Source organism: Lactuca sativa, chromosome 5 (genome assembly GCF_002870075.4).
Source record: "Lactuca sativa cultivar Salinas chromosome 5, Lsat_Salinas_v11, whole genome shotgun sequence".
Classification (NCBI taxonomy): domain Eukaryota; kingdom Viridiplantae; phylum Streptophyta; class Magnoliopsida; order Asterales; family Asteraceae; genus Lactuca; species Lactuca sativa.
In genome coordinates, this window is record NC_056627.2 from 215,468,147 (window position 1) to 215,482,280 (window position 14,134).

A 14,134-nucleotide genomic window follows, 5' to 3' on the forward strand; every position below is an offset into this window, starting at 1 on the left:
GGTATATTTATTTTGAATTTTTTTAATCAATAAATGTGAGTTTTCTTTATTAATTTAGTAGATATAAAAAGAAAGGTTTTCAAAAAAATTCTTCAGTTTTAACCCTATTAACGAAAAAGTTATATCTGATTGTTTATTTTTACAAAAGTCCTTAAAAATTTTAGAAAAACTCTGAAAACCAACATTAGCCAGAAACAAAAGTTTTCTTTTTGCAAATGTTTACCGGTTTTTTGGGCTTAATTGTAAAAAATAATAGTAATAATGATAGTGATAGTGATAGTGATAATAATAGTAATAACAATAACAATAACAATAATAATAATAAAAAAGATGGCTTTGTGTTAACTGAGCCAAATTTTAGGGATTTTTTTTTCAGGTTTCGCTCTCTTTCATCTCATAGCAAGTGTTTGCACAAATTATGAAATTATCAAATATGCAAAGAAAGTGTAATATAGCGTAGGATTACCCGTGAAACTGAGACCTTAATCACCGGTATGAAGGTCGCTAATGGTAATCATTTAGTATTTAAGCAACTAAAAATGAAGTTGTCATACATTTGAGACATGAACAAAAAAGACCGAGACCAAACCGGTCTAAGACGAGATTGGACGGGAAAAAGTCTAATCCCAAACAAGACCTGACCGAAAAAAAGAGCGGCGCGATACCGTCTGAAACCGGTCCCAAAAAGAAAAGACCGGTCCTAAAAAACACCAGACTGATTCGAGACCGGTCTTAAAAAAGATTAATTACATGCAAAGACAATGAGACGAATCGAAAAAGACCGAGACAATTCCAAAAAAAAACTTGTTCGAGACCATTCATAACCGGTCCAAAAAAATGACCGATTCAAAACCACCAAACCGATTCAAGACAAACTCAATACCTAATATGCATCTACGTTTGAATCCCACTGCACAAGCTACATTATATGAGCCCAAATTGGATTAAATGTACACTGCATTTGGAAAATTGGAAGAAAAAAATGAGAATAAATTTCAAAAAGTCAAGACATTATAGAAAAAGTTGCATTTTTCTAGATTTATCTACTAGGCCGGTGGATGTGGTGTCATATTTGTCACAGTCCACGTAGGCGCCACATCACACTTTGCACATTCTTACCAAAAGTTGTCGTTTGGTAGGCATGAATTGTCATACTTGTCATGCTACCTTTTTTTTAGTATACAATATAAATCTTTCAAACATAACAACTTTTAAAAAACTAAAAATTCATTAAACTCAAAATAAAAACATAGAAATTCAAAATAACAACAAACACACCAAAAAAAAAAAATTAAAATTAAAAACATACAAACTAAAATTACAAAACCTAGATAAACCTAAAGAACATCTTCATCGAAAAATTGACATTCCAAATCGTCGACCGATTCTGTGTTAAGATCGATGTGGTTGACGTTCCAAATATGTTACGTTAAGTCCTTACGAAGAACATGATGCGTCTCAACATCAGTAACTAATACCTTCCTCGACATGTATTCCGCGCTTCCAACCTCAAAAGCTTGTGTCGGTGGAACGATCTCATTTTCGTTATACTCACATATTGCATTTCATTCGTCTTTGAGAATCATATTATAGTATTATACAATATGATACAAGTATACACCACTTCGTTCATTTTCTTCTCCTCCGTATACGGCGCGAGATATTTAAGAATATGCCAACATTTTTTCAAAGCTCCAAATGTTCGTTCAACATCCTTTCTCGCCTGCTCTTGAGCTCTCTTAAACTTCAACCTTTTCCAATCATTTGGACAAGACAATGCATTCACAAAGCAAGCACGCTCCGGATAGATCCCATCCACCAAATAATACTCGTTCTTATACGATGTTCCAGCTACTTGAAAAGAGGAGTATGGTGCAGTCGCGTTGTACATGTCGTCAAGTAACAAAGATATGTTAAGAACATTGATGTCATCAAGGGAGCCAACTGAGCCAAAGAATGCATGTCATACCCACATATCCTGTGACGCCACCGCTTCAAGTATAATGGTTGGATAACCATAATCGCCTCGGGTGTATTGCCCTTTTATGGGCATTCGGACAACAACCCCATGCCCATTGGAGGCAATCTAGGCTTCCTAACATTCCAGAAAAGTCGTGCATGTTTGAATGATGAGCATACAATTGTTGGATGTCACTACAAGTAGGTTTGCGCAGATATCGTAGACCATATAATCTCATAAGATACTTGCAAAATTTATGAAGGCTAGTTCGTGTTACACATCCGGACATCCTAAGGTTCTCCTCTAGTGCATCGGGGCAAATGGCATACGCTAATTGACGAAGTGCAGCAGTGCATTTTTGTATAGGAGTAAAACCAATTGTACCTCTAGCATCTCGACGTTGTTGAAAAAATGGACACGCTGCCATGACATCGTTGATTATACGCAAAAACAGAGATTTATGCATACGGAACCGACGACGAAAATAATATCCTATAAAGTTGGCATCATCCACAAAGTAATCTTGCATGAGTCGATCATTAACCACCTCATGAAATCTTTGTATGTATCTACTCTTCCTCCGGCATGCATTCTAAGCATTTTCTTCTTGTAGTCGTTCGATCATCTGTTCCGCCTCCTGAATAACCTCTATAGTCGTTTCAAGGAACCAAACATATCTGATGAAGATGACGAATAAGACATTTTGAAAGACTATATTTGAGTTGTAAGTTGATGTTATGAGTTAAAATTGATTGAAGTTGTAGTATTTATAGAAGGTTTAAAAAAAATTAAATTAAATTAAATTGAAATAGTTGTTGCCAGCTATCCCCATCTTCCCATTGGTCATCAATACTCGACATATATGAACCGTGATACCGAGCCAAGGGGTCGGCCCAGTGTGCACCGAGGCTGCCGAGCCCACACCCACCCGCCTTAGGGCAAACTCCATTGTTGGCTGGGAACACAAAAATGATGATTTTTTTATCTTTTTTGAGCTCCAAACAATAAACGAAGGATATCAAATTAAAAAACATACATTTAATACTTTAATATTAATTATTATCTCGTCTTTGTTAAAATCTTTGAACATACATACTATTTTACAACCATATAATACATAATAACTGATTTTTAAATTTCTAAAATTCCACACCAATTTCTTTATATGCGTAATGGCTAGATTACAACATCCTACTTTCTCCTTTATTTAAATACTACAACATCCTACTTCCATGTTACATCATTGCAATTCTTTGCTTTATTTTAGAAACCATTGCAATAACTTGTAGATTTTTCGAATTTACAATGAGGTAAAATAAAAAAAAAAATGACGTAACAAAGCTATAATATACAAATAAATGAAAGTACATTGATTTTCTCGGTGTTATACTTGCAAAAAGCTGTCAAAAGTACAATTATCAAGCAGGAGTCAACGTATGAGAGTTTTAATTCCAATGTAAATTTTAACAGTGCAAACTACAGTGTGGGCCAACCCTGTAGATTTTAACAGTGCAGACTACAGTGTGGGCCAACCCAGGGGTTGGTTGGTTAAAGAAAGACAAAACTTTGATCATAACAAGCAATTCAAATTCTACAATACAAAGAATACTAAAAAAATCCACTTCAAACCACATACAAGAAAAAACTAAACCAAACAATAACACCACAAAACAAAGATTCAAACATTCAATTACAAGTATAAACTCCACTTTCAAACCTATGCCCAACCTCATAAAAGTCCGTTTTACCCTCGGAAACATTCAACAAAGAGATCCCAGACAACGACTTCACTCCCTCATAACAAAACTTGACAAACCCAACAACCTCAACCTCCTCCCCACCATCTTCCCCACTACTATCAACAGGCATCCTAGCCCTCAATCTCACAGGATTCCCTTTCAATGGAATCTCATCAACATGCCATTGTAACTCCCTTTCAGACCTATTCAACACAGCTTTAGGTGACACCTTTAAAAGTCTCGGGTCAACCGGAAGTTTAAGAACAAAAGTCACATTGGTCAAAGGGGAAGGTAGATCAGGGTTTGATACATACTGAATCATTACAGACAATAATGTCCCACTATGGCGTTTAACTAATCGGACTCTTAAAGGTAGAGGGGTAAAACGGGGTAAAAAACTGTACTTTAAAATGGGTATAGGTTGATCTGAATTTGGGGTTTTTAAATGGAATGTTTGGTTTCCTAAACTGGTTATAGAAGAAGTATTCATCACAAAGCGTTTAACCCCGTTTGTGTTTTCAACTCGGAAAGAAAATTCGGTTTCTTGATTGTTATTATTGTTATCAGAAGATTTTGGAGGAAGAGTTTTTAAGAAAACAGTACCCATTAATCCGGATCTTGCAAGTAAAGATTCGCGAAATTCTGCGTTGATTTCTTCACGAATGTACATTTCGGGGCCTTTCATTTCGGGTTTTTTGACTAGGAGTTCTTCAAGAGGTTCGGGTTCAGGGGCGTTTTTGGTAATTGGGGTGTTGGAGGTTTCTAATAGCTCAAGTCCACCTAGACCTTCGTGTTTTTGTACTTTCTTTGAATCAACAAATTCAGATGCATCTAAACCTCCACCCCATGCTTGGTTTATACCTTCGAAATCTTCAGGTAGAGTGGATCCATCTTTGCTGAATTCTATCCCACCATAATCGCCTTCAAAGCCTTCAACACCAATGTGAGTTGACTCGGTTGCTGCAGCTGGTGGTAGTGTGGTGACTTCGAGTCCGGATAGAACAATTGCCATGTCAGAAGCTTGATCTTTATCTTTCTTGAAACCACCAACAAGATCGACTGGTTTGTTGAGATTGTCACTGGCTGCGAATGGATCTTTTTCTGTTTGATCATCTTCTTGTTTTGAAGAGTCTTCTTGTTGTTCGATTGGTGGGCCCTGTTCTGTTCGGGCTAGGGTGGCTGCCACCTCATCACCGGCTTCTAGGGTTTCGGGAGGGAGTTCGAATGTAGCAGATGAGAAGGCTAACTCACTTGATTCATGTTCGGATGAATGAGCTTCAATGTTGTTCCATGAATCTGCTCCTCTGATTTTGCTTTCTGTGCTTTGAGCTGAATGAACCATTTTGGCTATGCTATCTCCATGTAAAGATGCAAGCATTGCAGCTAGTCTGATGTTGCTAACACCTCTTAGAACAATATCCAAAGCCATGTAGATCTCTGCGTATTTTCTACCAAGTTTTTCAGGTGTAACATCGACTCCACGACAAGCAGTAACAATCACACTCACTGCTTGGTTCACGATACTGATGCATTCGAACACATTGTTCACGCAATCATCATCAACTGTTGTGATCCCCAACACATAGATCGAATTCACCAACCTGTAAACGACACGGTAGCGGCTCTCAACACCGACGATGACTTGTCCACTGGAGGCAGCCAGCGGGTCGTCTCCTAAAGAGGTGTCGCCGTCCTCCGCATTCTGGTTTTTTCCGGTGGCAAAAGCAAGACGCGTCTGCCGGAAAGCTGAAAGGGCGACCAGCGCTCGAGCCGGAGGGAACCACTCGCGTGTTTGGAGAAGGATATCGGATCCATTCGTAGGTTGAAGAGATAAAGCTAAACAAGACATTTCTGTATAACTCTAACCCCAAATTTGATTAGATCTAGGGTTTGTATCGATGATTGAATTGACGGTTGAAAAACTGAAGCTGTTCGGATCGGTTTAATCTTCGGAATTCATCATGAGATCGTTAATCAGGTGAATTGTGATTAATGTGATATTCAAAGTAGAGATCGCATAGAGAGTGTAGATTTTCGCGGATGAATGAATCTGAAATTGAAATTGCGCAATGAATTGGTTGAAATTTAGATTTGTATAACTACGTGGATTGAGAAATCAACTTACTGTTATAGCATCTGATGTGTGTATTTACGTTCCTCGAAGATTAATTCAAACTGTGAGCTTGATTGTCGATTGATTGCTGATCAGAATCTTAAAGAGAGAAGATCAAAAAAGTACTGAAGAAACAACCGAAAAGAATCGAACCGATTAGATGGAAATATTTCGGACAGGTAGATTCGGCTATGAATGGGCCTTTTCCTAAGCCCAAATATAAATATAGATGGACTCCTTTCAAAGAAAGAACATAATGTTTTCATAAAACTTGATTAAAAAGTAAAATTTATTATAATAAAACTAGTTTATAACACGTGGAAACCACGGTTATAAAATTAATTGAAATTTTATAGTAAAACCTCAAAATTAATAATTAATTATTTTAAATAAATTATTAATTACGATATATTTTTATTAGTTTTGTGAAATTATAATCGTTGATTTAAATAAATATATATAATTAATTTTTAATATATATTAGACATTTTTTATTTGTGAATTAATGAAAACAATAATATAAAATTTAAAATTTAAAATGAAAAATAAATACATTGACAAATAACATCACATTAATTAGGAGGTCTAATAAATTTAAAATAAAGAACTAATAGATTGACAAGTGGCATCATATTAATTAAGAGGTCTAATATAATGACATATGGCAAAATGACTATTCTTTTATTAGTATAGGGATTAGCTTAAAACTTTAGTGTTTTTGTTGGAGTTTGTATGTTATAGAATATACATCGAATATGATCTTTCCATATCACTGTAACATTGTTTATATTTCAGAAATATTTTTAATGCATCTTAGGCTTTAGGTGTCTTTATTACTTAAAATCATATTATTAAACTATGGGTCAAACTCTAACATTGTATTTAAGGGGGTGTTAGGGAGTGCTTTCTGCACTCTTAAAGTGTTTTCAGATAAAAATATTTATTTGTTTATAGTAATGGTAAAAATAATTTTTTTTAAAGTATTTGGATTAGCTTTTATGGTGAAAAAGTTAATAAGTTAAAAGTGTTTTGGTTAAAAAGTGTTTTTAAGTTATTTTGGTTAAAAAGCTAAAAGCAGTTTTAAAAAACCAAGTTTTACATGCTTTTAAAAAATATTTTTTGAAGTTAATGAAAAAGTTATTCTAAAAAGTGTCGAGCTTCAATCAGTGAGCTCGTGAGCCTAAACGAGCCTATATATAATATACATTATTATTATTTTTATATATTAAATCAAATATATTTGATGAATTAGTAAACGAGTTTCTTAACAACCTTGAGCCAAGTTTAAACTTATTTAGGCTCATCAGACAATAAACGAGCCGAGCTTCGTACAATAAAGCTTGAATCGAACCGAGCTCGAGCTCGAGCCGCTCATAACTTAAACGAGCTCGAGCCGAACCTGACCAAGCTCAGGCTCGACTCAGCTCGTACCCCTAGTGTTAACATAGATTTTGGTTAACCCATATAGAATCATATGTATTTTCTAAAACAACATCGAACTTTTTGTAATGACTTCTCATTTACCCATATGGAATCATATGAACTTTCTAAAACATCAAACTTCTGAAGTGACTTCCCATTTACCCATATAGAATCATATGTACTTCCTAAAACAATATCTTAAAACGACATCATACTTCATTTTCGTGCATGGTATGTATATAATTTGCTAAATAGGAAAATGATAGTCATTTTTAGGAAGCAAAGTTATTTCATAAAATATATATATATATATATATCATATATGTAAATAGAAGTCATATTTATACTTGTTAAACCAAAAATGGTCGGAGTAAAATTCTTTCAAGAATAAATTACTAAAATCATCTCTATGGTTTGGTCAAAATTGCAAATTTGGTCCCTAACTTTTTTTTGGCACTCGGGTCGTCCCTGTGGTTTGATTTTGTTGCGTTTTTCGTCCCTTACATACATAAAGTTAGAGACCAAACGTGCAATTTTGACCAAACCATAGGGACGATTTCAGTAATTTACTCTTCTTTCAAAAATATATGAATCCAAAAAAATGTAATTAAACCACCCAAGAAAAAATCAGCTTTATGGATATGAAAACCAAAGCATAAAAACCGATAAATCTTATGAAACCTATTTCTCAAGATAGAACATTACCAAGTATTAACCAGAAAAAATATGTACACACTTTGAAATCAACACTAAATAATGGTTACACTATTATTCATACACAAACTTCAAAATTAAAAACTAACATTAAATAATTGAAACTCGGTTTACTAAGAACGTTACTAATTGATACATAAAATAAAAACTAAACAAAATAAAAACCAAAAATGATTATGAAACTAATTTGGATAAAAAGTTATACACATTTGCAGTTGTGCAACTCTTGTTCTACTAACTTTTTACCATTATAACATGAACTTACAATCGATGAAATGATCCGTTTTTGTAATTCTTTGAAATCCAATGCAAGCTTCACATCCCAATCACACTTTTCTCTATTCAAATAAAAAAAAAAGTTAATAAATAACCAAAGCTTAATATTACAAAGATGTAACTCCATAATTTGTTATGTCATGCAGGACAGATAAGACAAAACAGGTTGTACTGCATGAGATCAAGAGCTCGTCCATGTCCCACCTTTCTTAAACAGGACATAAATTTACAGTTTCTGTCTCATTAACATTGGTCTCAGTCCAATGCATGTCAAACACAATCCAATGCATGTCATTAAGATCAGTCTCAGTCCAATGCATGTCAAACACAGTACAACCTGTATTGTTCTGTCATTTCATGACTAACAGACGGAGGAAGCACTTGTGTACCTTCTCAATGGTTCGGTCTCACCCAAGTTTTCCATCATGGCATCAAATGTAGATTGAAGGTCTTCAAGAATTTCCAATTCCAATTCCAACTTTTCTTGTACCTAAAAATAGTACACACACACATACACATAACTCATATCAAAATAACTAAATAAATCCAACATTTTACACCAATAGACAAAAACCAACACAATAAAAGAAGAAGGGCTTTTGACATGAAAGTCCTTAAGTTTGTAAAATTTTGTCGGTTTTTGTCCCTGTGATGATTTTTTGTTCGTCAATGTCCAGTTTTTCTCATTTTTTCTCTTGTTACCTATAATTGCACGTTTCTAGGTTACCAAATCAAATTTTCAAAAAAAAACCCTTAAGTTTACAAATCTTTTACGTTCTTACCCTAAGTATTTAATATTTTTTCATATTATATGTATTTATACAGAAAAAAATGTATTTATACACGAAAAAAAAAAAAAAGTTTAACTAAACATTGTATACATACGTTTTTTAGAAAAAAAAAAAGGTATACTTAGGGTAAAAAATGCAAAAGTTTTGTAAACTTAAGTGTTTTTTCCCAAACTTTGATTTAATTGTAACCTGTAAACCTGCTATTAACGAAAAAAAAAAATGTAACAAGGACAAAACAGACAAAATTTGACAAACTTAAGGACTTTAATGTCAAAATCCCAAATAAGAAATATTAATATTATTTAGTATTTACCTCGATATTTGATTCCAACATCAACATACGAGCTTCACGAAGATGTTCCAACAACGGAATTGGAAGCCCATAATTGAAGATTCCATTCTTCTTCGAAAGCCATGTCCCCCTCACCATATGAGTAGACCAATTACACATCGGATTCACATCTTCTATGTTATCAAGATCAATATCTGTAATCAAAACATGACAAATTGACAATAATACCCTTTTTCTTTTCTTGATAAACAACATTAAGATAAAAGAAAATATTACCAAGTGGAATGACATCATAGGGGTTGTCAATGTCTCCTTTTGGTAAAAAACCATAAAAAGTAATTAAATGAGAACTAGACAAGTTCCCATAACTAAGATAGCATTGTTCTCCATTGTTACATGGTCTTGAAAGAGGAAACTTTAAAGAGTTTGAGGTGGGGTCCACTTTTCCATAGTTCATTATATGTGGGGTTATCTGAAAATGATTACAATTTGTGTACATTGATATTTCTTGCATTTTAATAAAGAAGAGGAGATTGGATTAACAAATGACAAACCGAATGATTGAGAAACCCTCCAATGGGAATCAAACATGTTCTTAGATTCCCATCTTTAAACATCACTTTCATGCTATTTGAATACCATAACTCACAAGCCCATAAGAATTTTTCCCATGTGTAAAGATTTGAAGGAAAGATATTTGGATAATTGTTGCATAATGATGGAATTAAGTCGTTGTATTGAGATCTCAAGTGCTGCAAATGTGAAGCAAACAAAAATAAAATCAAGATTCCTTTTAAAGAAACTATAAATTTATAACTAATGTAATTAGGTCTAAAACTATAGAGTTACTATTATGAGTAAACAATATTTTATATTTTTTTAAAATAAATAATCGATAACCTCTTTTGCTTGAATTATTTCTTCTAGCAACAATGTTCCATCTAAAGCCATGATTGCCTCCATTCCAAAGCTTAACCCTGTGATTCTATAGATCTAAGAAGTTTTTCTTTTTCACTTTAATACAAATCTTTAACAAATTTATAACCTTTTTTTTTTGTTTTTTTATTTCATTTCCCCAAGTGTGTTGTCATTTATCAAATAACTTTTAAGGGTTATTTATATAAAAGATTGAGTTTTTTTCGGCTTATACCTCAACTTTTTTTCTAAAATAAACTTACATTATTCCATGTTTTCAATGGGTTAATCTCAAAAAAAAAAAAAAAAAAAAAAAAAAAAAAAAACCCTTATATTTTGTGTTTTTTACGGATGAAACCTCAAATTTATTTTTTTGCTTGAAAAAACCATGTATTTTTTCATTTTTCCCGATTTGGCCCTTTTAGTCATTTTTTGCCAAAAAAATTGTAAAATGTAAGGTTTTTTTCGAAAAAAACTAAAAAAGTTGAGGGTTTATTTGGAAGCATTTAGAAGATTGAAGGTTTTTTCGGAAAAAAAAAATGCAAAGTTGAGGGCTTTTTCGGAAAAAATGAAAAAATACAAGGTTTTTTCAATCAAAAAAATAAATTTGAGGTTTAATCCGAAAAAACACAAAATATAACCTTTTTTTTAGATTAACCCTTTTCGGTTTGGCACTTACATTTTTCCTTTTTTCAATTTGGCCCTTACATTATTCCATTTTTTTCGATTTGGCCCTTATATTTTATCGGATTAAACCTCAAATTTTTTTTTTTCTAAAAAAGCCCTTACATCTTTGTGTAAAACCAGGAAATTACCAATAAACCTGCTAAAAGGACCAAATCGAAGAAATTGGAAAAATGTAAGGGCTTTTTAGGGATTGAGGTTTAATCTGAAAAAAATTTAATATATAGGGTCTTTTATGTAATTAACCCTTTTTTTAAACATGATTTATGATTTATCTTTACTACCTGTATTAAATGCTTCTGGTAGAGTATCAAAATAAATCTTGAATTTTGAATTGGTGTCATATTTCTCCTTCATACTCCACAATAACAACATTGTCTCAAAGGAAATACCATCTACTTTTTCTAATATTGGAAACTGCAATTCACAAATTAAAAAAAAAATGTAAAAAACTTCACATCAATAAAAATTAGAAAAACCTATCTTGAAATTCCTAATTTTTCCATGTCAAAAGTTGCATAAAAGACTCGAGTTTTTCATACATCAAATACTTAAACTTACCATACATATTTGTCAACTTAACAATTTAAAGTGGAACAAATATTAAATTATAGGGTTAATCTCAAAAAAGACCTTTTATTTTTATGTTTTTTCCGGATTAAACCTCAAATTTATTTTTTGCCTGAAAAGACCTTGTAGTTTTTCATTTTTTCCAATCTCGCCCTTTTAGTCATTTTTTTTTTCCAAAAAAAGATTGTAAAATGTGAGGTTTTTTCGAGAAAAACTAAAAAAGTCGAGGGTTTATTTGGATGCATTTAGAAGGTTGAGGATTCTTTTCAGAAAAAAAAAAAAATACAAAGTTGAGGGCTTTTTCGGAAAAATGATAAAATACAAGGCCTTTTTTCTGGCAAAAAAACAAATTTGAGGTTTAATCCGGAAAAAAACACAAAATATAACGTCTTTTTTGAGATTAACCCTAAATTATAAATATTAAAAAATTAAAAATTCTAGTAAACAAAACAAACAAACAAACCATAGTGGTTTCATGAAGTAGGTCCTCTGAAATTATAGCAGACAAAGGAATTTCCAAAGCAATATCTCCAACTTCAAGATCTTCTCTTGCTATAGCTCCCCTTCCACCTCCTTCAACAACTGTTTTCAATATTTATTTTTTTTTTTTTTTTCAGAAAAATGATTATATAATTTGGGATATAAAACAAAAATACAATTTTGTTAAAAGTTAGGACTTAATTGGAAAGGTCTCATTTCCCTGACTTTCTCTATTAAGTCATTCTTTTTACATGATTAATAAATCACTATCTATTTTCTATTAAAAAAAACAATAAAATTACACTTACAAGCAATATCAAGTTTGGATTTAACACCATTGCTTTCACCCCATTGTAGTAAACATTTCTCCTTGTGTAAATTCCATTTGGAAAGAATCTTAGTGTCCTCTATAATGTTGTTGCTAAATTCATGAATCTTGTTTAAAGTTGCATTCATAAGATCTTGGAAGACTTTTGGTCTTATTTGTTCACTAGTTGACTTTGACTTGTCAACAAGTGATAAGATTGTATGAAGAGATTCCAATTCATTCCTTGGACTACAAAATCCAAAAGCATCAATCCCTCCAAAGTAAAGGTCAACCTAATAAACAATAAGTCATGATTTTAGCATATTGGTTGTGAAATCTAAAGTGTGTTTTTATTATTGATGAAAGATAAAGTAATGTGATATTATTCACCTCATCTGCATTTATGATTCGAGCTCTCTGAAGCATCTCTTCCAAAACAGAATTCACTAACTCAATGCTACAAATGCTCTTGATTTTGACTTTTCCATTAGGGTCAAAATGGTTGATTTCTAATAATTTCTGTCGAGAAGAATGAGATTAAGAAAGTGCATAATAGAGTGGAGAAACATATACAACTATGAGAAATTGAGAATCCTAACCTTCTTTTTTTCCAAGAGCGAATCTTTTTCAGAGAGCTCGATAACTAATTCATGTTCCTCATCAGCCTGTGGATTATCATGAATAACAATCATCAACAGTAGTTTTCGATTCTAAACACAAGAGTTCAGCCAAATGTAATAGACGCATTAACCAAAAAAAGGAGCAGACGCATCTTTTCTGTAATTCGAACATATGAAAACACTTGGTTTAATGTATAGCATGGGTATAGACCTAGTGGGGATAATCATGTAACTAATTGTAATCCAACTAAACATAAAATTTCCAAACACCGATGATAAATAGAAGAGAGTAAGAGACTAGGGTTCATACTTGATGATTGTCCATTCTTTCTGGAGACACCAAATAGGAAGAAGGAGAAGAAGAAGAAGAAGAAGAAGAAGAACTGAATTTCGAGCGGCAAGCGTGTATGCTAAGAAGTTAGAAGCAAATGAGTGTCGCTACTCGTGATATTTTAGCTTGAATTTGATTTACAGATTGGCCCGATGTGAGAAAACCCCTCTTTAGTTTACTTTTTCTTACATCATCAAGAAAATCGAACAGGGCTCAGCCCACCATTTTTGACCATTTTGAGGAGTTTGGGTTAACTTTTTGTGAGCAAAAGAATTTTTGTAAAAGGATTTCTGTTTTTTAAAATGTGTTTGGATTAGTTTTTGAAGAGAAAAAGTCAAAAGTTAAACTGTTTGGGTTAACTTGTAGAAGAGAATAGGGAATCATATGTTGTGAATGAAGAATTGATTAGGATAGATGGGAGTATATTGGTAATTTAATATTTTTACTGTTGAAAAGTTGGGAAAAATCACATAATCGTGACTTTTCAAAAAGGCTCAATTTACTCTATTGGAAAAGTCATTTCCAAAAGTCCTTTTCACTTAAACAAACATCTTTTTGACTTTTTCTAAAAGATAAAAGTAAAAGTCATTTTAAAAGTTAAAACAAACACCCTTTTGGTATTCTTTAGAGCAGTTCCAGCCTGAGGTACACAAAATGGTTTAAGAAACCGATCCAGATGACTTTTATCCGGTTTGGATTTTTAGGGTATATACTAACTATATATAAAAGTCTATTTTTTTTTTAAGTTTTGGTTCTTAATGTAGTAAACAAAAAGGATAAAGATGCATTAAAAACGAAAAGGTCTTAATGCATCGAATATTTCTGGCATATTAGCTCAAGCGGAATAGGACTAATATATCAACCCACAAGCAATAAAAAAAATACTAAGCGGAGATTTATGTGGAAAACCACAAATCGGG

General features: G+C 32.6%; 2 protein-coding genes across 2 annotated transcripts; both read right to left on the reverse strand.

The window, feature by feature from the left end:
• Nucleotides 1-3,508: 3,508 nt before the first annotated feature.
• On the reverse strand, nt 3,509-5,982 carry LOC111894972 (uncharacterized). The gene is made up of 2 exons (XM_023891061.3): nt 5,825-5,982; nt 3,509-5,749 (listed from the first exon to the last, which is right to left on the reverse strand). The coding sequence occupies exon 2, from the start codon at nt 5,546-5,548 to the stop codon at nt 3,647-3,649; it is 1,902 nt and encodes a 633-aa protein (XP_023746829.1). The 5' UTR covers nt 5,549-5,749; nt 5,825-5,982; the 3' UTR covers nt 3,509-3,646.
• A 1,963-nt stretch (nt 5,983-7,945) lies between these two features.
• Nucleotides 7,946-13,380, reverse strand: LOC111894962 (uncharacterized). The gene is made up of 12 exons (XM_023891051.3): nt 13,194-13,380; nt 12,863-12,928; nt 12,654-12,782; nt 12,265-12,556; nt 11,940-12,058; nt 11,191-11,323; nt 10,208-10,284; nt 9,862-10,059; nt 9,584-9,779; nt 9,329-9,501; nt 8,614-8,714; nt 7,946-8,286 (listed from the first exon to the last, which is right to left on the reverse strand). The coding sequence occupies exons 1-12, from the start codon at nt 13,206-13,208 to the stop codon at nt 8,148-8,150; spliced, it is 1,638 nt and encodes a 545-aa protein (XP_023746819.1). The 5' UTR covers nt 13,209-13,380; the 3' UTR covers nt 7,946-8,147.
• Between the last annotated feature and the right edge of the window lie 754 nt (nt 13,381-14,134).

What these genes read in the sequence shown, in the direction of transcription:
- LOC111894972 (XM_023891061.3), bottom strand. Translation starts at nt 5,548, where the DNA reads ATGTCTTGTTTAGCTTTATCTCTTCAACCTACGAATGGATCCGATATC.
- LOC111894962 (XM_023891051.3), bottom strand. An exon ending in GAATCATAAATGCAGATGAG is followed by an intron (nt 12,557 to 12,653) that starts GTGAATAATATC and finishes ATTGTTTATTAG; the next exon opens with GTTGACCTTTACTTTGGAGG. An exon ending in CTATGATGTCATTCCACTTG is followed by an intron (nt 9,502 to 9,583) that starts GTAATATTTTCT and finishes TTTTGATTACAG; the next exon opens with ATATTGATCTTGATAACATA.